This window comes from Eretmochelys imbricata, chromosome 16 (genome assembly GCF_965152235.1).
Source record: "Eretmochelys imbricata isolate rEreImb1 chromosome 16, rEreImb1.hap1, whole genome shotgun sequence".
NCBI lineage: Eukaryota > Metazoa > Chordata > Testudines > Cheloniidae > Eretmochelys > Eretmochelys imbricata.
In genome coordinates, this window is record NC_135587.1 from 21,269,442 (window position 1) to 21,295,348 (window position 25,907).

The following is a 25,907-nucleotide window of genomic DNA, read 5'->3' on the forward strand; positions in this document are numbered from 1 at the left end:
AGCAAAACTGCTGAAAAGTCTAAATTAGAATTTCTAGTGCTATTGTATATTTTGCTTTTCTCCCTCTGTTTCCCCCATCCCTTATATGAATAATACTTGGCACTTTGAATCTTCAGCGATAACTGTTTCCTTCGCCCCTGTGAAGCGGGTTAGTTTATTTGCATTTTGTTATAGGAGAGAGTGGCCCAAAGTCATGCAGTGAGGCAGTGCGCCTGAGAGCCTGTCCAACCACTAGGCAACACGTCCGCACTAAAACAATGTGATTTTAAATCAGTAACAACTCTTGGCACTTCCAGAGCATGTTACAATGTTCAGAGTGGTTTAAAAGGCTGGATGTTTAATTCAGTGTAGTCATTAAATGCTGGTTTACTAATTGCAGCTCCAACACTTAAGGGATTAATCCTTGTGCGCCCGAGCAGGCCCCTTGAATTCTGTTCCCGCCTGCAGGGTGAATGAGTTGCTCAGTTGTCTGTGTTTGTGTCAGTTGTTCACTCCCCTGGAGTTTTGCACCTGCCCCTTTAACACTGGCTCTGCCCGGCCCCCTTTCAGCAGAGAAGACAGAGCCTGCACTGGGAGAATTTGCAGCTGCTTCTGAGGGTCTGTGCTGGGTGGCCAGGAGGGAGGAGGCACAAAGGGCCAGGAGCCAGGCTGCTCCCACCTTGCACAGCAGGGGCTGAGCTGAGATGGCTAAGGTAGGTGCAAAGCCCCTTACCAGAGGGGAACCAGCCTGCCCCACAATGCCCAATTCACTCCATTTTCTCCTTACTAGAGCAGGGAGGAAGGGGCCGCCAAGGCTCCTGGGAATTGTAGTTTTTTGGGAGGCTACTGCCCTTAGTAGCCTTGAGGGTTTGTTCATAGCCTGACTGGCCCTGCCTCTGGATCTGCAGAAGGCCAGGGGCTGCTGGGGCTAAGCTGAGCTGGGACCGTGCCAGCGGAGGTGTGGGGGATTGCTAGGTTTTGAGGCTCCATGGTCGCTCTAGAATTTACTCAGCTCCTGCCGGTTTCACAGGGGCACTCGGCCTAGGGTTCAGCCCCAAAGGCTGGCCTCTCACAAGGAAAAGAAGCAGGCGAGTGGCAAGTGAAGGATGAGTTTGTGGCTAAGGCACTGGGCTGGGAGCCGGGAGAGAGGGGTTGAGATCCCAACTCTGCCTCAGATTCCCCTTGTGACCTGGGGCGGAGGTCAAATCACTTTGTCTGAGTCTCTGTTCCCTGTTTGTAGAAGTAGAACCCTGCCTTTCTCCCACGCTTTGCTGTTTTATCTTTGTAGGGCTTATGTACACATGAAAGCTATTCCAGAATAAGGCAGGATGTGAACTGAAAATGGAATCGCTAGTTTGGAATAGCTCCCTGTGTGGATGTTCTTCTTCTGGAATCAGTGCCTTTTTCTGGTTTATCTTAATCCACTTCTAAAGTGGATTAAACTAATCTGGAGACAGGCAGTCTTACTCCGGAATTGCTCATGGACAGATGAGCCCTGAGATCTATAAAGCCTCTGAGGCAGGAACTGTCTCTTGTTTGTACAGCACCCAGCACAAATGGAGAGCCTCTAGGCATTACCATGATACCAATAATGAATAAACAATCAGATTCTGGACTGGAGTTCCTTGTTTCCTTCTTTGTCAGCCTTGATTGACGTTTATGGGCCAGGAAGGCCATGTTATTTTTTCCATTTTATATTACAAATTGCAGCTTGGGGGAGCAAAACCTCCTTTGTCTACAGTGAATTCTGGACCAGGACCCCAGGGTGCTATAGGCACTGTACAAACACGAACAAACAGATGGTCTCTGCCCGCAAAGAGCTTCCAATCTAAATAATTATTCTGTTCTCATTTACTTGCCCTGCCAGATTTCACAGGGTTAATAGATACCAGGGCCGGGGGGTTGATGGTGCTGCTGTTTATGTTCGGTACAAAAGCAGGCGAGACTGAATGCAGAGCCCTGAAAAGCAGTGGCCGTGCTCCAAAGAGCAGCTTACAGCCAGCAGAGTCCTGACAAGCCGGCAGGGGTCAGTGTGGCCACGTGGAGTTCAGCTAACCGCTGCCTCTGTAAATTTGCAGCAAACTGTGTACAGACTCTAGCCCCCAGGGACTCGATGGCACCAAACCCTCAGGCTACACACACACACGAAACGTGCTCTTCATCAGAAAATATTGGAAGGCTTTGTCTGCTTTTAAAAACATCGGGTTGGGAGGGGGTTGTGTGCACTCGGGCAATCTGTGACTAATAGAGGGGGGTTTGCTGGGAGTAAATTGAAGGGTTTTTAAGTCCTGTGCTCACACTTGAAGAGGCAGTGCAGTCTGGAGGATAGGGCACTGGACTGGGACTCACGTGACCTGGGTTCTAATTCCAGCTCTGACACTGACTTTGTAACCACAGGCCAGTCGCTTCACCCCTCTGTTTCTCCTTCAGACCTTTGTCTGCCTGGTCTCTTTTGATTGGGAGCTCCCTGGGGCTGTCCCTTACTGTAAGTCTGTACAGGGCCTATTGTGCTAGGTTCCATATTCACACACAGCAAGAGAGTCAGTTGTTCACTCACTTTCTCAGAGGACTATTTGTCCCAAGAGAAATTCTCAACAGATGGCTCTGTTCATCTAAGACACAATCACAGAGATGCCATTAGTTATGTCCATGTAACACAAGGAGATGTTTTCAGGGATTGTACAGGCTACAGCTGTTCTCTGAGCACAGAGCAGGGAACCAGGAGTTCCTGAATTCTCATCCTCACTCTGCTGCTAAATCCCTCTGGGACTTTGGCCAAGTCATTTTCTCCTGTTCCGTGCCTCAGTTTCCCCTTTCCAAAAATTAGGTAGAACATTGACTGACTTTCCAAGACTGTTCTCAGGAGTCACATCATACTTTATAGTTATGAAATGCCAAGTATGAGCCAAGCCTCAGCCAGATCCATAGGTCCGAACAAACACTTCCCGACTTCAGGGGACTGTGAATTTCTCTTTGGACTGTGTCATGTGGGTCCAGCTCTGATATTATCTGAAGGAGGCAGATAATATAATATGTGCTGTGTCTAAGAGCCACCCAGCACCCTGGCTGTCCGCCGAAGGAGCAGGAGAATGAGGAAGAAAAGAAACTTTTCTCCTGAAGTGGAAATTGTGGTGAAAGGGAGAAACGTGAGCAGGGGGGATTGTGCAGCTGGCCAGGGCAGACAAGGTGGGTTAAAGGAGCAGCTGGCTTGAGTAAGTAGACTTGGGGATAGTGGGTGGAAAGGGTGGCAAAGGAGCATTGTATGAATTATGCTAGACATGCAAAGTTTCTGGCACTGTCCTCTGAAGCATCCAGCGGTGGCCTATGCTAGACCAGATCGAAACCGGATCTGGTACAGTCTGGTGACTCCTGTGTTCCTAGACCCCACAAGGACTTTTCAGCACCATGGCAAATATGCTTTGCAAGGTTGCTTTCTGCCTCTCCCGCTAAGAGATCTCAGTCCATTTCCTCTTGGGTCACATTCAGATCCCAGGGAGCCTTGATACCCTGTGTAATAGAGTCAAGACACTGCTGTTCGTTCGCCCATGTGAGGAGGTGGGAAGTGGGTGCTGCTACTCTGGGGCTAGGACCTGTGGGGGAACGTGGCAGGTGGCTAGTTGGTTGCGGTGTCGGAGATGCCGTTCCCTTCTCGTGCTCAGTATGTAGGTGTCATTCCAGATTCCGGGACTGGGCGCGGATTCTGCTGCGACCTCTGCAGCTCTCCTTACATCGTCGACCCCGGCCGCAGAGGCAACCAGCTGAAGACCTCAAGCTCTCTGCCTTCTCCGCGCCACAAGCGGGATCCCAGGACAGGCCAGGTGCTGACGCTCTGCAAGGCATGGGGTGAGGGAAAGCGCTCTCCTGTGGTCTGAGCGGGGTTGAGCTGGGCATCACCTGATAGCCCTATCTTATGTTCAGTATCTGTCTCTCCCTCTTGTTCAAAGGATGCTGCAATCCTGCTCCCTGCTGGGGAAACAAAATCCATGCATGTATTGAGCCATCCAGCCACTGCTTTGTGTGTGATGTGTTTGGTATCTTGGCTCCATACAGCCAGTCTGTATGTAGGGCCCAATCCTGCTCCCACTGAAAATCAGTAGCAAAATTCCCTGTAATAGGAAGAGGATCAGGCCCTTATGATGTTCTCCCAAAGTCTGTTCTCTGGTTAGATGTGAGCAGGTAAGAGCTGGCCAGGCCCCCCCGGGTGATGTCTGGTCATCTTTGAACATCATGTCCCCCCAGTCCCAGTGGGGTCATCGGCCTTTGCCTTTATCAGCTGCCACCCATGTGAGATCCAGCAGCTGCAACGTGTGCAGAGTGACCTTTCCCTGCAAACAGTCCCCCAAGCCCTTCACTCCGATCCCAGTATTGTCTCTGCTTGGTTACTGTCCCAGGAATATAGTCATGGTGGCTAGCCCCAGAGTGACATGGAGAATGTCAGTGGTGTGGTGGTAACTGGTATCACCAAAGTGTCTTTGTGGGTTTTTTAGCAGCGAAGGGGAGGTGCAGTAGCTGGGGCGGTTGGGAGCGACGTACCGTCTCCAGGTGCTACTGCTGCGATCCGGCCCTTGTTGTGTTAGCAGCTCTGCGCGTACGTGTGAAAACGCAAAATATTACAGCTCGTCCTTCGCTAGCTGTAATAACCATTGGCTGTAACTCCTCCGGGGGCGGGGCTGTCTCCCCTAGGCCTGACACTTAGCAGGCCTCGGAGCACTCCGAACCCTGTGAAGGATCCTGGGCTGGACGAGAGGAAGCGGCATGAAGAGCAGCTGCAGGTGTTTGGACGGTCCATGGTGGGGGACCAGGATGGGAGCAAGCTCTGCTGTCCTGCCTATACCAGGAAACCCTGCCTCTGCCTCCAGAATTATCTCAAAGCCCCAGGTGGGTGGAGATGGACCTAGAGTAATATAACGTAGTGCCGTTCATCCCAGAGCTCTGTACTTAGTGCACTACTGAAATGCAGCCATTGCTGGGGTGGAGGGTGGCAACCAGCGAGTGTAGAATGTGTTAGTGACAGGAACGGGACATGTTAGCAAGAACACTGGGATGTAGTCATACCCTTTAAAAACTGCCGTGAGCTTGGTGTCCCTCTACCGCTGACTGGACCTTTGTTCTAAGGTCGTCTTGGAAAGCCCCACATGTCGGGAACTGTACAGGCCTCTCTTCATCTGGCTCAGAAAGAGGGGAAGGGCTGGGTCACCCCAGCCAGAATATCAACCTGAGGTCCCAGGGAGTCAGGTTGTTTAAAACTTCCACCTATTAACTACGGGAAACGTTTGTAGACCACCGCGATGGTGCCCGAATGCTATCGGGAAGATTGACCGACACGCGTGGCTTAGTCCATGTGCTTCTCGAAAAGCAGCTCACGCATTCACCTGCCCTCCCCCCGAGAGGGCACTGGCTGTAACTCCCAAAAGGTGGCATCTCGCTCCATCGCTGCCAGTGTCTGAGCTATTGACTCACACCCTAGGGTGGGATTTGAACCCATGACCTGGTGGTGCACACAGTGAGGGTGACACCAAGTGAGCCATAAAAAATAGTCCCCAGCATTAGTGTAATGCAAGGAGGGAGGAAGGCTGGGTCCTGTGGGCGCTGTCAGCCAAAGCTGAAATGTCTGCCCCATCAATCCAAGCCTCTTGGATCCAATCCCATGGGCCTCCCCTTCCCGGAGGGCTCAGCAGCTCCTCATAGCAGGGCACAACTCTTTGTAGAGCCCCCCCCGTCCACATGTGGTTCCATGTCCGACTCCCTGATGTGCTGACATGCTGCTCCTTTGGCAGGGCTGGGCGAGAGCGAGAGCTGTACACGAGCCCTTGAGTTCTTGAAGTTGCTGCAGGAATCCAAGCAACTGAAAGCCGTGAAGTTCTGCAGCAACGGGGCCAGCCAGAAAGCCGGGGAGCCCAGGAGGCAAGGAGTGGGGTGGGGTGAAACCCCTGGGGAATAATGGAGCATCCGCAGTGTAAGCAGCACGTCCCCTAGCTGAGGGGTCGTGCGCGTGGGCAGAGCCTTCCCCAGGCAGGATTCTCCATCAGGGTCCTCCAATGTGTTGCTGCCAGGGCTCTGGCCCAGCTGACTCATGGGAAATGCCGATAATCATGGACAAGAACAGAGCTTAGGGTGACAACTGATCACTTTCAGTCCAGAGGGAGAGAGAGGGAGACATACAGGGAAGGGATTTGGGGTGATGACGTGCTATTGTCTCCGGTGTCCATAGGCTCCCAGGGCCTCTGCAGACCCATGGGATGGTACTGGCTGCCAGCAAGCCTAGCTGGTTTTTGAGTGGCTATGTTGTCCAGTGGTTAGAGCAGGGGACCGGGCCTTGGGATTCCTGGGTTCTTTTCTCAGCACTGGTATGAATTCAGTGTATAATCTGTTTGGAGCAAGCGTTTTCCCAGCCTTTCTCCAATAGTGAAATGAGGGGTAGGCACCCTGATTCCATGCAGTGCGCTGAGGCCCTGAGCCAAGGTAACAACACTGTCCTGTTGATTTCCTCAAGGAGGAGAGCCATCGGGCTGGGAAGTGGCCAGCGGAGGTCCCTAGCCTTCGAGGACTTTGTCCTGAAGAACCGGAGGGTGTTGCGTGAAGAGCTGAAACTATGCGGGAGAGTCACGCAAAGGATTCTGGGATACTCCAACAACTTCCTGCATAAGAAGCTCCAAACTAGCAGCCAGGTAAGTTGAAATATGAATGTCCCCCCTTTCCTGTCCCGAGGATGGGGTTGTGTGGGGCAGTGTGGTGCTAACTAGTCTAGAGATGGGGATGGAGTGTTCTGGGCAGTGGGGGCAGGCGGAGTTACACCCCAAGGGGGTTGCTAGTGAAAGCCTGGTGTTCCCTACAGAAGCCCGCCAGAGCTGAGCGGAAGAAGGGGAAAGGAACTCTGGGGCTCCTCAAGCCCATTGCAGAACTTGGCGAAGAGGAGTGCTGTGCGGACAACTTCACAGTGGTAAATACTCCAGGTGCCCCCACACTGCGGGGACGAGGGTGTCGGGGATGCCAGGCTCGCAGGAGTGGTGGGGCAGATCGCGCCTTCAGAGCAAGTCAGTCAGATATAGAAAAAATGAACATCTGGCATACCAATGCCTCTCTGCCAAAGGGTCCTGGGGAGGCCGCGAGGGCTAGAGCTAGGGGGACTAAAAGCCAGAGCTCCTGGGTTCTAGTCCTACCTCTGCCTCTGATTCACCATGAGACTCTGGGCAAGTCACTTAATCTGTTTGTGCCTCAGTTTCCCTCACTCAAATATTTAAAATAAAACCATCCAGTCTCCAGGGCTCTCTTCCTTTCCCTAGACTGCATTGGGCACTGGCCTGATGTGTTAGTGTCCTCTTCTTGCTCCACATGCCTGGGAGGTGGGTGTCCAGCCTGTTTTCACTCCGATGGGGGTGGATCAGGCGGCCTGGCATGGATATGGACTGTACCATATAGCATACAGGTTTCCTATGTGCTGTCTCCTTTGGCTCCTTCCTAGATGGCCCACACCTACGGCTGGCTGCTGCAGCACTGGAGGGATCGAGCATTAATGGGCCAGTCAGAGGCCCACTGAGTCCTAGCTGAAATGCTAACGCCCTCAGGTGAGTTGTAAGCATGTGCTGTGTCCCTCTGGTGATCGCACAGGTCTGCCATAAACTGAAAGACACCACGTTCCCTCTGAGAAGCAGCTGCACGGGTGTGAACATTACCATAATGGGCATGCGCAGAAGGGAATTTAGACACCTATCCAGCTGTGTGCACAGTGGTGGCAACTTACTGCATAACTGTTGGCACAGGTTGTGCACCCTTTTGCCCACGGACATCATGCCTCCATATCTAAACATGTGCTCCTCATCCTCCCGGGGATGTCCTGAGCCCCTTACCTTTGGATGTGCTGGAAACACAAAATCTTTGCTGATAAAGTTGGCTGATGACACACAGACTCGGGGAGTGGTAAATCCTGAAGAGGACAGGTCATGAATACTGAGTGATCCGGATCTCTTGGTAAACTGGGCCCTCGCAAACAATAGGCCCTTTTAGTACAACTAAATGTAAACGTATACATCTAGGAATAAAGAATATTGGCCACACTTGCAGGAGGGGGTCTCTAGCCTGGGAAGCAGTGACTCTGACAAAGATTTGGGGGGTCATGGTGGATAATCAGCTGAACGTGAGCTCCCCATGCAGTGCTGTGGCCAAAACGGCTAATGTGATTCTGAGACATATAACCAGGGGAATCTTAGGTGGGAGTAGAAGTTATTTTACCTCTGTATTTGGCAGTGGTAAGACCGCTACTGGAATCCTGGGTCCAGTTTGGGGTCCACAAATGGAGAAGGATGTTGATAAATTGGAGAGGGTTCAGAGAACAGACTGAGTAAAGGAACTAGTGATAGACTCAAAGCTCAATCTATTTAGTTTAACAAAGAGAAGGTTATGGGGTGACTTGATCGCCGTCTGTAAGTACCGACAGGGGAAGAAGACATTTGACGATGGGCTCTTTGCTCTAGCAGAAGAAAGTCTAACACGACCCAGTGGCTGGAAGTTGAAGCTAGACAAATTCAGACTGGGAGTAAGGTGGGTACATTTTTAACAGGGAGAGTAACTAACCATTGGAGCAACTTACCGAGGGTCATGGTGGAATTGTTGTGGGGACGTTCTGTGGTCTGTGTTGTACAGAGGCCGGACTAGATGATCACAGTGATCCCTGCTGGCTTTGGACTTTATGAATAAACGCAGAGCAAAGCTCGGGGTTTATTTGGAAACACGATGTGTGCACATGCCACTGCCCTCTGCTGCTGGAATCAGATCCCTGCGCTGCCCTCCTAAAACAGCAAAGGCCAACAAAGAGGTTCAAAGGCTCGATGGAGCTCCTGGAGGTTCTCTTGGCACCGATGGTTGTAAGGCCTGGATCTCCTGTTTGCAGGTGCCGTGCCGTCTGTGTGGGACCAAGCGGCCAGGGCACTGAAACCCTCCAAACAGTCGGGAAAAGCCCCACCTGAGCCCTGCTAAGAAAATACAGGTGTTGTTGGTGCAGGGCAGACCCCCGCTGATCTTGTTCTTTTGGGGCCCGTTGCAAAGCCCATTCACACCCATTGTGTGGGGTTTGCATCAGACCCCCGATGCCCTGGCATTTATCCTGGCTGCGATACTGTCCGTTGTGATCCATGCAGGCGCGAAGGCCCTGTGCCCCTGATCGCACCGTTTCCTGTTTGCCTGCAGGGGGCTGTAGGTGTAACTGTTACCACTTCAGATCCTGGGTGACCGGTTCCAGCCCGAGCACCGTTAGCAAGGTTAACGAGCAGATGAAGAGGCTGGGGGGGGATAGGGAGCCCCCTCCCCACAAACTCAAGCAGTGGAGGAAGGTTGGTACCAAAGGGCTGTCCCAAAGCTGCTTCTCCCCCCACGGAGTTTCCGCTTCGGGCCCGTATTTTTCATGATGTGCATTTATTGCTATGTTTTGCTAACTGCTCGTGTAAAGGCCCTCATGTGCAGGGGAAGGGGGGACTGGCTGCGGGAGGGGCATGGGCTGTGGCTCCTGCTTTCTTCATAGGGGTGGATATGTTGGATGGGTTTAAACACCGATTAGCTCTCTGTGCAAGCAGGTGTAACCTAGGCAACCAGGCTACCGAGGTAACGAGGGCACCAAGTTGTGACGATACCGACCCTCGTGCGTCAGGGCTTCTGTGGTGGTCTCTGGGGTTGGAAGGGGATTTGCCCTGAGACATCACTGACTGTTTGGTCAGGAGGGTGCGTGTGTCTTTCTGTGAAGCATCAGCTATAGGTCACTGCCAGAGACAGGAGAGCGGTTGGTTCTTCCGATTGTAAACTCCAAGGGGCAGGGGCCTGCCTTTCTGTTCTGTGTTTGTCCAGCCCCTCGCACAGCGAGACCCTCGTCCGTGATCAGGGCCTCTGGGTGCTACGATACAAGTACATAATCAGAGTCCCTGGGCCTGTGATGTGGGATGGTCCTAACTGCCTTACTGGTTACTTTCACCTGTGAGCCTTGAGCACAGCAGCTGCGGATGAAGGACGCTCGATGAGCTCTTAGTCTGGCCTTTTGTTCTCAACGAGCATGTCCCTGTCTGCTGGGACCCGGGGCTGGTATGGAACCGACAGAAGGCAGTTCCCCAGTGTACCGTGATACAGCATCCTCTGCCTGCCTGGATGGGACGGCCCAGAGTCAGGGTGATATCACAGGGGAGCTAACTCACCCCATCATCACATTTCATCCTGGAGAGGTCCCAAAAGGGCCAGCTTTGTGAGCAGCCTAGGACAGCCCTCCAGCTGTGGACTGCAACGTATGGGGGGTGTGAAAGACTTTTCAGCCAGATGAGGGTCAACGGCTGAAGCAAGAACAGGGTGAGGGCCCTGAGGAGAGGGGAGGGAAGTGTCCGGCCTCAGCGCTGAAGCAACAGCGCATGGGAAATAGCCCAGGTCCCACCGAGTCGCTCCTCAGAACTGGCTGAACCTTGGCACCTGTCTCCAAACTGCCTGAAATAACAATCCCCGTCCAGCCCTTTTCCCTCTGTTTCCTTACCCTGCTCCTCATCAGCCTTCGAGAGGAACCCATCAAGGCTGGTCCTTGACTGGCCGGGAGGAGGTGCCCCTGCCATCCTAATGCCGAGGGCTGCTTCCTCCCTGCTGCCGACTCCCACCAGTCCAAGGGCAAGGCGTGAGCCCCAGCTCTCCCACACGGTAGGACTGGGTGTCTTCTAAAGGCAACCTGCCCTCTATGGCTCAGTTGCGCTTGTGCCCTCTCAAGTGCCCTGGTGACTGCCATGCCACCTGTGGGTGAGAACAGGGTTGGCCCATGCTATGTATTTCCTTGTTGCTGTGCCGGGCGGGGTGTCTCGGCCTTGGAGAGCAAGAACTCTCTGGATGGGTCCTTTTCTCTCTGCTCAGAGGCCCCAGCATCACATGGGCTGTTTGGTCCAGATGAATGGATTAGGCACATCTATGGGATTCCCCTGCTTTTATCAACGTGACCTTTGCAGCCTCCATTCTAACCTTGAATGGCATCAGCCTTCTGCAGCATGTGGGCCTAGCCGGCGGTCACCCCAGCTGGCCCCCTGGCAGACGCTGGGAAGACCGCCTGTTTTAAGGGCGTGGAGCTCCCGGGGACTATCAGGCAGTCCTACACAGAGAGGCTGAGCAAACAGCCCTGATCCCAGTATGGTGGGCTAGTGGCTGCAGGGTGGGCGTCTGAGGTCAAAACCGTGACAGGAGGGAGGCTGCGTAAAGGGGGTTATCAGGAGCCGGGTTCAGCCTGGTCTGTGGCACCCCAAACACAGACCAGAGGAGCGGCTCATTGTGTGTTCTGTTGCCATATCTTCTCCCCTTCTGCTCCATTAACCTCCTGGCTTCCTGTCCCGCCTGTAGGAGAACCCCAAGCCGAACAAGAAGGGTTCTGATGCTGGGGAGAAAGCGCAACCCAGTCAGGCACCATCGCTGGCTTCCCCCTCCACAGCTGGTTCCCAGGAGCTGCCTTCAGCCTCCGTCCATGGGCCAGCCTCAGCTGGCGAGCCACCCACCTCTGGAACTGGTGTGAGTAGAAGGGCTTGTTTGGGGTGGACTCTGTGGCCGTTGACCCGCAGGGAGGAAGGGCATCCTGAGGGCTGTTGAATGCAACTCTCCCTGGGGGGCTGCTTTCCTTCCTGCTCACAAAGACCTGCTTGGAGCTGGCAGTAGCCGGTGGCTAGGACCCCTGGAGCGAGAGGTCGCAGTGCAGACAGCATGCGGGAGCCTCGCCTAGTGCTTGAACCTGCAGCTCTATGGAGAGCCCCCTCTGCCCATACATGGTGCATGGTGTCCAGTCTCAGCCCAAGCCCTAGGGGCTGATGAGTTGCTGCTGGAGCAGCTAGTCTGTCTGCCCTCATGGAATCCTAGAAATGGAAGGGACCTCACGAGGTCATCAAATCCCCTCGCCTGTGCTGAGCCAGGACCAAGTAACCCTAGACCATCCCTGACAAGGGTTTGTCCAGCCTGTCCGTAAAAACCTCCTATGACGGTGATTCCACCACCTCCCTGGGAAGCAGTTCCTGAGCTGAACTGCCCTTGTAGGTAGAAAGTTTTTCCTGATCTCTAATCTAAATCTCGCTTGATGCAGATTGAACCCATTGTGACCTGTCCTACCTTCCTTGATGTGGAGAATAATCGATCGCTGTCCTCTTTCTAATCTCTGCACTGAAGAGCTTACTATATAAAAAGACAGACAAAGAAGGGAGGGGAAGGAAGTGCTTTTACCCTATGTAACAGGGGAAACTGAGGCACAGGGAGTCTGTTGGCACTAACTGGAATGGAACCCAGAGTCCCATACAGTGCTTTGTCCAAGTCCCTCCCCCTTATCTCTAACAGAGAGGCCTGGCTAACAGAAAGGTTAAGGAACCGGGAATAAAAAGCCAGGAATCCCAGCTTCCAATGCTCTGCCCCAACCACTAGGCTGCATCGCCCTGGAGTGACCCACTGCTGTGATAGTCTGGTGACCTTGGCAATGATCTTCCTTTCTGTCTCCCTGGCAGGCTCTGGACCCCTGCCCCCTGCCGCAGGCCATGCTTGTCTCTAGCATTGTCTCAGCACCGCCCGGCACTGGGGGGGAGATATCACCTTGTACCAGAAGGCCAGCTGACACGTTCTCTCCAGCACTGGCTGCTGCTCCAAAAGCTGCATCAGCTTCTCTCACCCTCTCCAGCCCCCTGCCGCACAGAGCCAGGTAATACGTCTGGTAAAACATCACCAGCTGTGGGCCGTATCCTCAGCTGCTGTAAATCAGCGCAGCTCCATCAAAGTCAATGGGACAGTGTTGACTTACTCCAACTGGGGATTTAGCCCAGTATCCCAAATGCTTTAGAGAGGGGCAATTTACATGGGGTTAGCCAATACAGGAACCAGTGCTAGGAATGTCCCGGTCATTTTAGCAACCAGAGCACAGGCCTCTTGTAAACGTAAACCCACTGGCCTGGTCAGCTGTGGCTCCCAGTGAGACCTCTAGCAGGACAAGCGTTAGCCCTCGCGCTCTGTGTCCTGCCTCCTAGGAACTCCCCCTGCCGGCCACGTGGACACTGTCCCCCTGCAGCCATGTGCTGTTCAATAGCTGCCGACTGCCTCCCCCGGTGTCAGGAGCGACCCCTGCTAGCCTGTGAAGAGTGCCGTGCTCTGGGGAAGGAAGGTGCTTTGTGAAGGTTGGGCCATATTTCCACATGCAAAGCACGACCACAGTTGAGAAGTGCTTTGAGAGCTGCGGGTGGTGGAATGTGCTATGTAAGAACACGGGATTTATACTAACCATTGCCCAGTCCTCCTGTGGCTTGTCCCGCAGGTGTCACCATGGCAGAGCCCTTAACGCGAGGAGGCTGAACTGATGCTCTTATCAGTGCTGATTGACTCCAAGGGCTGCCAGACTGAAAGGCTTAAGGAGATGCTTCTGGGGGCGAGCGGCGTGCACCTGCCTTGACCTTGTGGGCACTCTGTGTAACTTTCCCTGCAGACTGATTGACATCTTCTCTCCCACCCCTTAGACTGAGCAGCAGCATCCACAGGGACTTGGCTACCCGAGGGATCCGGCCCACCCTGCGCAGCCTTCACCCCCGGCCCAGTCTCTTGCTCGCTCTCAGCTTCTTGGTCCGGACTCCGGGATGCGTCCACCCCATCAGTAGATGCAGGGAGCAGAGGAACTATGGAAAGGCCAAGAGCTGCAGCCTCCTTTGATCCTGATGGGGGCAAGCAACGGCGCTGTTCCAGGATCCGTTAACGCAGGAGGCCAGTTTCTTGGTGAGTTTGGTAACAGCCCAGGCCTTACGCTGCTGACGTTGGCTTCGGAATTGCATGACAGCAACAAATACATGAGGAGAGCGGGGTGAGGGGAGGGGGATTTCCTGGGGGCTCCTAGGAGGAGAGGTGTAACACTCCCACCCCCATGGGCTAGCCGGGGTCTCGGGAAGGGCTGTGACCCATGGTAGCTCTTGAGCAAATGTTAGGCCAAAGCAGAGAGACACCTCCCCGGGCAACCGTGAGGGGAAGGGAGCCTTGGAATGATCTAGAATCCCCCCTGCACCTTCAGCTGGGGTGCAGCAATGGATAGACAGATGAGAGCAGGTCTGTGCGGGAAGCTGGGGTGAGACATGTCCACTGCACAGGATGACAGCCGGAAGCTGGGAAGTGACCTAGCAAAGCAGGACGGGCCAGAGAGCTCAGCCAAATACTTCCCTGGCTGTTCCGACAGCAGGCCTAGGGTGCGGGTACATAGATGTACCACAACATAACTCCTCTGCTGGGGATGTAACCTGGGCTCCAGAGGCTCTCTGAGATTACAGGTTCAAATCCCAGCCAGGCTGCTGCCACCTTTCCTCCTCCTGAGATATACAAATGGTATTGCAAGCCATTTCCCCACTGTGCATGTGCGACCACCATGTCTGCATCACAGAGAGCCCCTGGCTTGTCTTGTTGGAGTAGGTGTTTACCCTGCTGCTCTTGTCCAAAACTTTCCTGGTCTGGTGCATGGTGCCGGTCAGTTGCTGCCCTCCTCGGCTTTGGGGCGCTATCTATCCCTGTTACTATTCTGAACCTGCTGTAAATGCAGGTTGATGGTTTACAGCCTGTCTCCCCTTATCCCCAAGTGGTGCCACCCTCAGCCCTTTCTCTGCCAGACCCCTTAGCCCTCAGTGTGCTGCTCTGAAACTGTGAGGAAGGGTAACATGTGCCATGGAGAAAGCAACTTTGAAGTGCGAGGATTTCCCCCCGGTGCATGGGGCAAAAGCTGTTGATTACATAGCAATCTGGCAGGGGGTTGTCCCCTGCACACCCCTTACATGGCCATTCTCCTCAGAAAACGCTCACATTGGGTGACTTCTGTTCCCTAGGTGCTGTGAGGGGCCCATTGCCCACCCGAGAACCGAGGCTCCCATCCCAGCTGGCAGGAGGTGTCAAGACCTGACGGCCGGTAACAGCCTTTCTGAGCTTCCCCCTTCACCTTCCCTTAGCGTTTCTGGTGGACTTGCCCTTTACCCCACTGCTCACGGCTCGTAGCCCGGCTCCATACTGCTAGCTCCAGGCTTTGACTGTTCTGCCCTTTGCTCAGCCCGAGGGGGCGCCACCTTCCCAGCCAGTCCAGGGGAGTGAGAGGCGGGGAGTCGGTCCTAGGGCTCCTGTCTGCTGGTACAGAATGCTAAGCACAAATCCCCTCCACGCCCTGGGCCAGCCCCGCTGCAGTCTGACTCTGTAGCAGGAGCCTGCGCAGGGTTAAGCATTCGGTTCCCCCTTGGCCTGGCAAGAGAGGCTGCTGGTGTGATGACAGTGCAGACATGCAGCTGTCCCTCCTGCAGAATCTCAAACCCCTTCTCCGCTGCCCACCAGAGGGCAATGGAAATGTCAGGCATCTGACCCCACCTCCCCCCTTTCCAAAGGGCTGGGCATTGCCTACAGCCTCGGCGTGCGCTGTTCCTCTCTGCTTGGAGAGTCCCATCCTTCCGTGGTTCTCTTCTGCCTTGGTCCGTACCTGGGGGCTAGCTGTAAGGTCTGTCCCTAGCCTACTTACCGTGCCTCTGCTTTGTGTCTCCGCAGCTTGCCCTCCCCAGCAGCCTCCATCCTCCTCGTTAGCAGCGCACGGGGTTGCCCCAGTGCTCCCGGGGGCTGGAGCGTGGGTCGCAGAACGCAGTTTGCCAGCTCAGCTGCGGGGGCTGCTCTCAGCTCCACAGGCAAATGCCGCCTGCTTCATAGTGAAAGCTGAAGGACAGCACGCGCGTGGGGAGGCTAAGATCACTGTTCACCTCAGCTGGCCACTGACTTTATGCTGCCCTGGGTAGGGCCAACAATGTCCAGCCCTGACCGCACTGGCACGTAGGGGGTTCCCTACTATTCAGCAGTCTTCTGGTTATTGATATGGTCTCACTACCAGCAAGCAAATCCAGAGCGTCTGGCCCACAGAGGGGAGCGTCCAATGGCTGACCTAAAGCTAGTGTGAGAAGGCAGCCGTGCTGGGCCTGGGGATCTGTGGCCACCCTTGCAAGTCCTGTCTCCCTGGAGAGGATTCAAAGGCTATCGCTTCAGGTAGGGGTCAGAATTCTAACTGGCGTGGCTCTTGACTTCTGAAACCGAGTCCGCCGGCTGCATGCCCGAAGGGAGAGAGGCCGGGGCCCGGGAGCAGGTGTGTGTGAAAGCAGTTCAATGTATGACCAACCTGAGCCTTTGTACCTGGACAAGAGTGTGCACAGCTTGGGTGGGGACTTGGCTCTCGGTCCCTTAAGGGAGGACTGAATTGCATGGGGTGAGAGAGGCCTCCTTTGGGGGAGTGGGCTGTCCCATCGCAGCTTGCCTTCTGTGACTGCTCTGTAGGACAGACAGTTCAAGCAATTGTTTGGAGACCAGTCATGGGCCTGTCATCATTGGCTGGGAGAGCTAGTTACTGTTCCCTAAGAGCCCTGCAGCAGGGGCTGTTTGTTTGCATTGACGGCCCAATGCTTTGACTGAGACTCGGGAAGCTCGTAAACATCTGCTTAAACTTTAGCATGTGCACTTTCCCCAGGCAGGGCTTTGCTTGCACTGCTGGTGGAGTTCTCCAAAAAAAAAAAAAAAAAAAAAACACCCCAAGGCCTTGGTTCCTGCCTTCTCTCCTGGGCTGGGAGCCCTCAACCCAGACAAGGGGCTGCTGTGTTCTGGTGAAGCAGTAGAAAGTTACTCTTGGCCTGGAAGTTTGGACCACAAATGTTTATTAAGCACAACCTCCCCCCCAGCCCTATGTATTTCTATATATTAATTCATTTGGCAGATTATTATTTTTTAAGGAAAAAACAAGTACCTGGTAGGTTAAAATTCCCTCTTAAAATGACATTAGCAAATGCACATGTAAAAAATAAATAAGCTCATACATTCAAGTATATGGCAAATACGTCACGCTCTGCAAGCTGATTGGTCAGATTCCAGTTTGTGGCCTGGCCAAGCGCCGCACGGTCACGAGTCCACTGCTGGTCATGTTGTCGTAACAGCAGGAGCCCAGGAGCGAGGTGGCCCCTCTTACCGAATACAATGCAGGGACTGATGGTGCCCCTGAACCAGTCCTTGCATTGGTTGATCCCTCCAGCAGTAGTGAGGGGTGAATTTTACCTGCTCACACCTAGGACATCTACACATGTTAGGGCCTCCCCCAGCTGGGCTAAGTGGTGCCTGGCTGAATTTCTTGCTGCTGGAAATTTTCCATGAAGGCCGCTCCTGAGAGAGACGCGGGGGCAACGAGGACTCAGCACTAGACCCAGGAATGGGCTTGCGGGGAGATGAACAGTAGCTGGAAGGCCCACCAAAGGACTGATGCAGCCCTGCCAGTCCCAGCTAGTGCAGCAGTGCAAAGGGGCACCTCTGTACAGCTAAACTTGAGGGTGGCTAGCCCCATTCTGTGTGAGGCAGGAGGGTTGTTTTTCAGCCTATTTGAAAGTGACAAGTCCCCACCAAAGTTGGCGCATTCCCTGTGTGCTCCTGTGCCGACCAGGGTGGAGGCCTCTAGCTACTACTGCAAGAGAAAAGAGGAACGTTATGAAGCCCCATGGATGGGGGCAGTGCTCTAAGCTAGATTCACACTGGCCAGACTAACAGCTTTCCTTTAAAAACACAGGGCACCTGTATTCCTAGAGCGGTGAACGGTGCCCGATGTGAAGCTGGAAGCTGTCAAACACGCAGCAAACCAAGTTTCCGCTCCTGCGGCTCTGCTTCAACCTGAACCCGCCGGGTCCCCAGTGGGTCTGTGACGGGGTTAGCTGCCAGCCATGACACAAACAACCAGGAGCACTGTCACACAGGCCAACAGCTGGCAGGGGCTAGTGCCAAGTATACTGGGGACCTCTTGGTTCATGGTCAGAGGATCTCCCTGGGCCCTGAATGTGCTGGCTGTGGAGATAGTTATAGGCAACCTCCTTGATGCGGCTGCTTTTGCAGGGGGGGGCGTTGCCATAAGCAGTGGCAGCCCCACGTGCGCACAGCAGCTGAACTGGGCTTGCTCAGCCCTGTGGGAAAAAGCCAAGCTCAGCCCTGCAGGGCAGGACCCCAGTTCCAAGGGCTGCCATTGACACCTTGGCAGGCTGGTGAGGACAGCTCCAAACGTCTCCGAGCCAGACGGTAAGCAGGGAGGGAGGAGTCCACAGCAAAGAGAGGGTCCCCGTTAACCCACGTGTTGCAGAAATAAAATACCTAACGGAACGTGGGACCACAGGCTGCAGCCAGGGCTCAGGGTTACACTAACTACTGGCTGCCTTCAGCTTCTCCACGGTTGCACCCCAGCCCAGCTGGACGCCCCTTCCCCACAGAGCTCGGCAGGGAGGTGCAGACGCTCGCAGGCACCGCTGGCGGGGGGACTGCAGCAGCCAATTCACCGGTTGTCTCCGTCTACTTCCCTGGTGCCCAGCCGTGCGTGAGCAGTTCCTCCTAGCTTTGTTCAGCCGTAGAAGTGTCATTGTTTGTATAAAAAGCCATAAAGAAAAACTGTCCCCAGCTGGTGAACCTGCCTGGCCCCTGCTCCAAAGAAAGACAAAACTACCAAAGTGGTAGGAAACGCCCCCTTCCCCTCCACACACCCCCCCCTTCACTGAGCAGGGCTACTCCTCACCGGGACAGTCTGCCACGGAACAGCCAGGCTCAGGTTTTAAACAGATGTTGCTTTCCTCAAAGCAAACCCCAATTCTTAGCTGGAGCTAGGTCTCCTCTGCTGCTCCTCCTGGGCCGAAGCCAGATCCACCCTCTGCTCGTCCATACGCTTGGCCTGGACACGCTGGATGAGGCTGAAGAAGTCTTCGTCGGGCATGGTGGGGCCACGGGGGACGGTGTCCGGCGGAGCGCAGCGCTGGTCGTCTATCCGGGATGACTGGCACGGCGGAGGGGAGGGGAGGAGAAACAGGCATTAGAAACAGTTCCCGCCTGAGCGCAGGGACCAGGGGATTCAGTGACAGCTGACTTTGTCCTGCTGGGGGGACAGCGAGCTCCCTGCAGCTGGCTATGGGTGAAAGGGGTTGCCACGAGGAGGTGGCAAGAAAGGGCAGAAGAATCCCACCCTGGAAACGGTGGCCCTGAGCCCAGGGCCAGAGGGGAAGGGAAGGGCTTTTCACAGGGTTTGGCATGAGCCCTGCTTTAATGGACCAGCCTCTCAGGCCGCTCCCCTCACTCCCTCCTGGTTTGCAGCCAAAGCCTGGGCACAGTGCACTCACTGGACAGGCGTGGGCCCTGCGCCTTGGCCTACCTAACTGCAGGTGCAATCAAAGAGCAGCGCAAGACCTTGACTGGCACCTGCTCTTCCGTTCTGGAGGCACAAATGTGGCCCCGCAAAGAGGACGCTGGGCCCTTTGCCGGTCTTGCCCCATGTTCATACAGTGCTGTGTACTGTTCGGGATGGGCCCCAGGTGTAGCCCTAGGAGTGGCAGGAAAGCTGGCACAGCCCTGCCCCCTGGGGCTCTCCCGGGCCGAGCGGTGTCTCAGCCCTGGGGTCGGTGCAGAAGAGCAAGCTGCCTACCTGGCACTTCATAAGCATGTTGAAGAACTCGTCCCCTGGCTCCTGGGCATCCCCCTCCATGCGCAGGTGCCCCAGGTTGTTGTGAGTGATGCGGAGGCCGGGCAGGCTGCCCACACTGGCACGCTGGTCATCCAGCCGCCTGCTCTGGGAGCTGGCGATGAGATCAAAGAACTCCTCTGTCTGTGGCGATGCCATTAATGAGGACTGAGCTGTGGGGGGGACAGGGAGAGCACCAGGGCGTCAGTCCAGGGAGAGGGCCCGTGTCACGGTGCTGTTCAGCTCCAACATGCTGCTCAGTCTCTAATTAACTCGTTCACCACCCCTCTGAGGTCTGGGAGCCAGGACGCCTGGGTTCTGTTCTGGGCTGTGATGCAGATTTGCTCGGTGATCTTGGGTAAGTCACTTCCCCCCTCTGTGCTTCTCAGTGCATGCACAGTGGGGGTGGCTAATCCCGCCCTGCCTTTGTAAAGCCCTTAGAGCTTGGCCCCCATAAAGTTCAAAGTGCATCATTATTAACTAGTAAATGATCCCCTTTTACAGGTGGGCAAGCTGAGGCAGTGAGCGAGCAAGTGATGTGCCCAAGGGTAACCATCTAGTCAGTGGCAGAGCCGAGATTAGACCAGGCCTGGGGTCAGCCTCACTCAGCAGAAAAGTGATTTGAGCTGTTTTTTTTTTGCCCTACTTGATCTCTTAATTGATCCTCCTGCTAAGAGTAACCTCATTTCCCTGCACTGAATGCGCTCAGCTGACCTACAGCAGGAGAGAAGTGAATTGCAGCCATTTCATCTAATGGCAAAGAAGAACAAATGACCAAGACTTTTCTTTTATAACAGTGGGTCTGGCCAAGCCAAAGCTGAATGGCCCCTCTGAGCTGCAGGCAGCTCCCATTACCAATGTGCAGAGCCAGCCAGGGCCTCATCTCAGACCAGGCTTTCTGAAATCAGCCCACTAAAGTGAGGGCCACTCCTAGGGAGAGCAAACTGCTGGTGCTGTGAACTTCCCCACAGCAGTGCCACACAATCCACTCAGGCTGGGGGTGCCGGAGGCCTTGCAAGGAGCGCGCTCACTCAGAGCACAATGGCTGGTAGGACCTTGCCTGTAGAAGGCATGAAGGCTCAGTTTGCACCCTGCAAGCTGGCCTTGGGAACAGCACATGCTGCGGCTATCATTTTCTCTGTGGCATTAAAAAAAACCTTTTAAAAGATCAGAGGGGGCTTATTGCCTTGCTTGACACAACATCAATAAAGTCTAGATGGCATCAGTGCCTCCCTGGAAGGAGGGCTCTGAGAGTGCATAAACATCGGGCAGCGAAGGGGGAAAGCAGCTGGCTTTATAGGGTAAACCACAGAAACTCTGGCTACACATCTCCCCCTGGCTGACAAGGCTGCACAAAGGGAGCAGGACAGGATATTAATTGCACTTGGACCGATGATTAGATTAAGTTAGGGAAGAGATGCCTCATTGACGTGGCCTTTCAAAAAGGTACTTAATCTCTAGCATTCTCATTGCATTGCCAGCCCTCTGCCTGTGAAGCCATGCCAGCAAAAACTGTACCTTACTCCGGGGCCATGAGACATCATCCACTCCCATACAGCTGCTGCAGTGCTCTCTAATCCCCAGCACAGGGATTCCCGAGGTCCCCCTCTGGCTCTCCTAGCAAATGGCTGTACTGCCCCAGGAGCTTAACTTCTGTGCCTCTTGACCCCTCCAGATCAGGAAAGTAACCCTTCCCTCCCCCCTGCCCGGGGTGTGCTGCCAGGCTGACCTGGGTCTGAAGCGCCTGGCACCCCTCCAGTGCCATACAAAGGGCTAGAAACGCAGGATTCTGAGCTGCATCTTGGCTCCCCCATGCTGCTGTCGCTCCAAGCAGTGAGCTCCCACTGGGAGCGGCTGGCAAGGAGCGCAGGAGAATGCAGCGGGGAGCGGATTAGGGTGCAGAACGGTGCCATCAACAAGGGCACAAGCGCCCAAGTGGCCTTTTAAGCTCCGACACGGGCGAGCAGGTCTGCCTTTGCGAACTCCCGGGTGGTGGGACCGAACAGGCCCGTTCCTGGTTCCGATGCTTCCTCTAATTGCCCGTTCTGAGCCCCGGAGCAGCCTCCTCAGTGCAACTGCAGACCCCAAGTCAGTTACTAGGCCATGATTACAGTGAACCACCGAGGAACCTGTCTGAAGCATCATTTCCCGCCTTCCTCGTTATTAAGCCTAATTTTAGGATTCGGGGGCAGGGGGTGGCCAGTTCCAAGTAGGCGGTAGTTACAGAAATTGTGCTTGCAATTGACTCCAAAGTCCCTGGAAGCTTGAGTGGCCTTTCTGTCTTGCGCTCAGGCAGCCTCCTGACAGACGCCCCGTGCAATTACAACGGGTGGGATATAATTAGAGGCCATGTAATCAGCCAAGTGCAAGCAGAGGTAAGTGATTCATCAGACGGCTCATCCTTTCCGAGTCCCCTAGACAACTCTCGCCTTTCAGGGCCAGTGCAAATACGGTATCTGCCTGGGCAATGGCTGCAAATGCTCTGTCCAGCACAAGGCAGAGGTACCTGCATCATACCGTGTGCCTTAGGAAATCACAGTCCGAGCCTGGTTCTTTTCAGTCCTCGCAGAGCCAGCCTACTCCTCCGAAGGCTGTCCGGCCGGGTGTGCGTTTGGGAGCTAGAGCGCGAGCCAAGCTCTCCGCTGATGTAAATGGGCTCAGTTCCATTGGCTTCAGTGGGGATTTGCCCATTTCCCCCAGAGGAGAATTTGAGCCATGACTTCCCACCACCCTCCTTACAAGCAGTCAGTGCTATGTTCACATCCGCACAAGGGCACACGCTCCAAATGCCACCTAAAGATTCCAGTGCTGCCTCCCTATGAGAAGCAAAAGACCAGCAGGCTGCTGGCACAGACAGCCCCCTGAGCCGAGGAGCTGGCGCTCCATGTGAGGGGCCGTGCTCTGTCTTGGAGCATACCCGTGGGAAACAGGGCTGGGGGAAGTGAAGGGGAAGGTGCATTGCAGGCTCAGCCAGCGGCCCAACGTGCTGGCTAACGTCCCTATGCCGAAGTGCAGACTTACTGTGCTGCCAATGCCCATCACGCCTGGCATGACCAGGTCTGGATGGCACCACATTTGGCACTGCTGTGAACCTCAGACAGGAGGGCTTTGAAACGACGGGTGTAAGCAAACAGAAGGCACTGCACAACGAAAATGTTCAATCGCAAGCCCAGAAACAATATTCAACAGTCCATGAAAACAGCGGGGTGGTTCCTTTTTGCTGCTGGTTAGGAACGAAACATTCCCCCGCAACGTAGAAATCCAAACACGCTAACACCGGGCGAGCAAAGGGGACCCAGTAAATAACTCTAAATAGAAAGTAAAACAGGCCACGTACTTTTACTGTCTAAGCGAGAGTGCAAATTAATTAAACAGCAGTGTGCCCAACGCGCCCTTTTATCGAGCGTCTCACAGTATTTGCTGTTGTCCTGAAAGCCTCCTGTTAACGGAGGCATGTTAATACATGAGAATCTCAGCTTTCATTTAAAAAAGGAAGCAAGGCCCAGACTGTCAAAAGGGATCGATTCCAATGAGAATTTGGCCCAGAAGCTCAAAGGTATTTAGGCACCTAAGTTTCTAGCCGTCAGGGTTGTGGAGAAAAGCTTCATAATGTTAAGTGAGGACAGCACAAAAGCTCAGAAATCAGGAGCTGAATCAACAGAGCCCCAAATTCATGTTTTTATTAACAAATCATGATTTTTAATCCAGCCTCCTGCTCTGGAGTTCGAGCACCTGGGCTGATGGCAATATTGGAACAGCTTAAAGGCTGCTGTTGCCTACAGCTCCCTCGATTATAGCCCTCAGCACAGCTGGGAAACCCATGCTGGTTTCTGTATCAGAAACATGCGTATCTTTATAAAAACGATGCACACTTCCAGTCTCTTTTTAGGGTGAAAAGCCACCTGACTCGGAGCCAGGCTGTGCTCCTTGTCACAACACAGCCTGACCTGTTCAGCACTAGTTCGCTCTCACTGCTGCGTACGCATCGTCCCAGCTCTATGTTCCCTGGGTGCTTCGGTGCTGCGTCTCGTGTGTCAGCCGTTTTAGGGATGTCAGGGTTTTTTTTTTTTTTAAATCTTCTTTTACGTTTATTTGTTCCAAACTGCATAGTTTGATCAAAAACATATGGAACAAATAAAAGTACCATAGAAATGGCTTTTAAAGCGAAGAGTTGAATACTTGTCTCTTTAGCCTTTGCTTTCTGATGACTGTTTAAACACATCTCATCACAGCCTTGCAAAATGGCCATGAAAATATACCAGTCCAGCACCCAAATCTCCTTGCCTACCCTTACTATGTTGATATCACTACCATCTAGTTTTCATACACTTTATCTACCTATTCATTCAGCTATCTGCGATCTTCCTGTGGTTATCTACCTGTCTGTGCTCTGTGTCCCCCCTATGGTTTACCTTTCTCTCCAGCACCTTTCCTCATAGTATCTAAGTGCTGAACAAAATTCAGAAGCACAAAAACCAAATGACGATTTCAATGAAAAAAACCTAACACTCTTTTACTTGCCCAACAAAAAACATGGCAAATGACCCAGGGGTGTCAGCAAACAGAATTTTGCCAGAGCGCCTTAACATTATAGCCAACCCCAAAATTCTGGGGTTCTTTTTATGTGTGTCTTGGTCCTTATGCCTTTGGGGCTCATCTTTTCGAGCTTTTCTCTGAAACCAGGAAAGATACTTTTGAACAAGCGAAAGCTGAGATTCTCACATAAGCACCTGACTCCAGGAGCTGGGGATTTAAAAGAAAACACCAACTATTGCCAGACTTGCGATAAATTCCTGAGAACTGGCAGCACTGCAGACATGTCATTACTCTCGTTAAAGGGAGCCCCCAAGTGCTTACATATTCCTTCTTCCAGGGCAGGCACGGAGGCGGCAGCAGCCTCTGTTTGGCACTCTTCTAGCGGGCAGCGCTGGTCATCCATTCGGCTGCTCTGGAACTTGCTCAGCAGGTCAAAGAAGCATTCCTCGTCTGAAGGGGCCCGGCTGATTTTCTGCAAAGAAGGAACCAGAAGAAGTCAAGCAATCAAAAGCAACTCCTTACATCTGCAACTGTTGACTTACAAGTTTCCTGCCCTGTCCTAGGCCAAGTGGAGGCCGGATTCTCTGCTGCTCGGTGCTGCAGAGTGGAGCCGTCAGAGAGGGTCAGCGATATTTGATTCTCTGCTTGACTCCACCCCCAACCACAGGATAGGTTAAGAGCAGTTTGGGGGCTGCTCTAACCTGCACTGGCTGGCAATCATCTCCAAGGGACTGTCCGCACCCCATTCCGTCCCCCAATTTCCTCCTTGGCCAGGGCTAGGAGGGTAAGGCATAGAAACTGCCTCTGTCCCTGCTGCAGCCTCTCTCCACGTGCACACACACCACCCTTAGCCACCCCAGCTGGGACACGTGGCGGGTTCCCACCTGAGCAATGCAAAGGGAGCAGAGCAGGACAGCGAATGTGCCTCCGGGAGTCCAGGGGCCAACAAATTCCCTTTCACTCAGCTCATCTCCTAGTGAGGCGGCTCGTTTCCAGCGCAGGTGTCCCCCCCAGGCATACAGCTGCATTGTGTCCCCATCCACTCCCATCTCCGAAATAGCTTCTCACTGTTCTTCTCCTTGCCTTTCCAATAGGGGCGGGTAAAACTAGCCTCCACCAGAAAGAAAGATCAACCCCTCCCACACACCCCCCCCCAGCAAGGCAGAGTTACCTTCCTTTGCAAGAGCTCTCCTTCGGGGGCTATTACCAGGGAGCATTCGCAAAGGCACAAGGTGAGCAGCTGTCACCCTTCCTTTCCGTTCCACCAGAGGAACATTTGTGGCAAGCCCTTCTGTTAAATAATCCAATCACGTTCCAGCCGACCCTGGGAAACTCTGGATGCTTTCCAAGCCGCTTTTGGCTGGGGCCATGTTTCTAGACTTCCTTAGGGCTCCTAGCAATGGGGAAATTAGCCTCGCTGTCCAACAGCCTTCATTGCTGCAGAGCATCATGAACACATGGGCGAGCTCTCTCCTGGCACGCGGGGATTGTTCTCTTGCAGGGAGAAAAGACTGGTTCTAAAGGAGAGGTTTTGAGAGAGGGAGGGGTTTCCCTAGCCCTGCATGGGAGAGGGAATTAGTTACTGAGCAGTGTTGGGGCAGCTAAGGGAAAGAGAAGCGATCCGGACAGGAGCGGAGTCAGCCTGGGGAGAGTTTAGTAACCTGGGAGCCCAGTCCCGGGCTTGAAGCCAGAGGGATAGGAAGCCAGTGAATGAGATGGACCACAGGGTATCACATAGAACTCCCCTTCTGATGTGTTGTCCCCATCCCCATCCTCTCCCTTTGCAAGGTTATAACCCTGTATGCACAGACAGCAAGTATTCCTCTCAAGCCAGCTAAATTTAGACTCCCATAAAGGCCTCCACAACCTGAGCTTCCCAGAGTTCTTCCTTCCTTTCTGCTATCCACAGGAG

General features: G+C 53.9%; 2 protein-coding genes across 6 annotated transcripts in view; one reads left to right on the top strand and one right to left on the bottom strand.

Moving 5' to 3' along the window:
• Positions 1-218: 218 nt before the first annotated feature.
• Positions 219-16,814, top strand: LOC144276063 (uncharacterized). 5 transcript variants are annotated; one of them, XM_077835896.1, is made up of 11 exons: positions 219-692; positions 3,658-3,797; positions 6,473-6,647; positions 6,815-6,919; positions 7,442-7,544; positions 9,163-9,305; positions 11,323-11,487; positions 12,462-12,652; positions 13,458-13,710; positions 14,799-14,878; positions 15,499-16,814. In XM_077835896.1, exons 5-9 carry the CDS (start codon positions 7,529-7,531, stop codon positions 13,645-13,647), a joined length of 705 nt encoding a protein of 234 aa, XP_077692022.1. In that variant the 5' UTR covers positions 219-692; positions 3,658-3,797; positions 6,473-6,647; positions 6,815-6,919; positions 7,442-7,528; the 3' UTR covers positions 13,648-13,710; positions 14,799-14,878; positions 15,499-16,814. The 5 variants fall into 5 exon arrangements, 4 of the variants coding, with proteins under 4 accessions (XP_077692022.1, XP_077692021.1, XP_077692023.1 ...); XM_077835895.1 differs by lacking the exon at positions 219-692 and adding an exon at positions 2,062-3,165; XM_077835897.1 differs by lacking the exon at positions 219-692 and having other exon boundaries at positions 3,320-3,797.
• A 1,730-nt stretch (positions 16,815-18,544) lies between these two features.
• The window catches only part of GPSM1 (G protein signaling modulator 1), a 143,619-nt gene continuing 136,256 nt past the window's right edge, over positions 18,545-25,907 (bottom strand). Inside the window, exons 12-14 of the mRNA XM_077835894.1 lie at positions 24,317-24,467; positions 19,424-19,632; positions 18,545-18,781 (exon numbers count right to left, since the gene is read on the bottom strand). Of these exons, the coding sequence (XP_077692020.1) occupies positions 18,602-18,781; positions 19,424-19,632; positions 24,317-24,467 (540 nt within the window). The 3' untranslated portion in view covers positions 18,545-18,601. The remainder of the gene's footprint in view (positions 18,782-19,423; positions 19,633-24,316; positions 24,468-25,907) is intronic.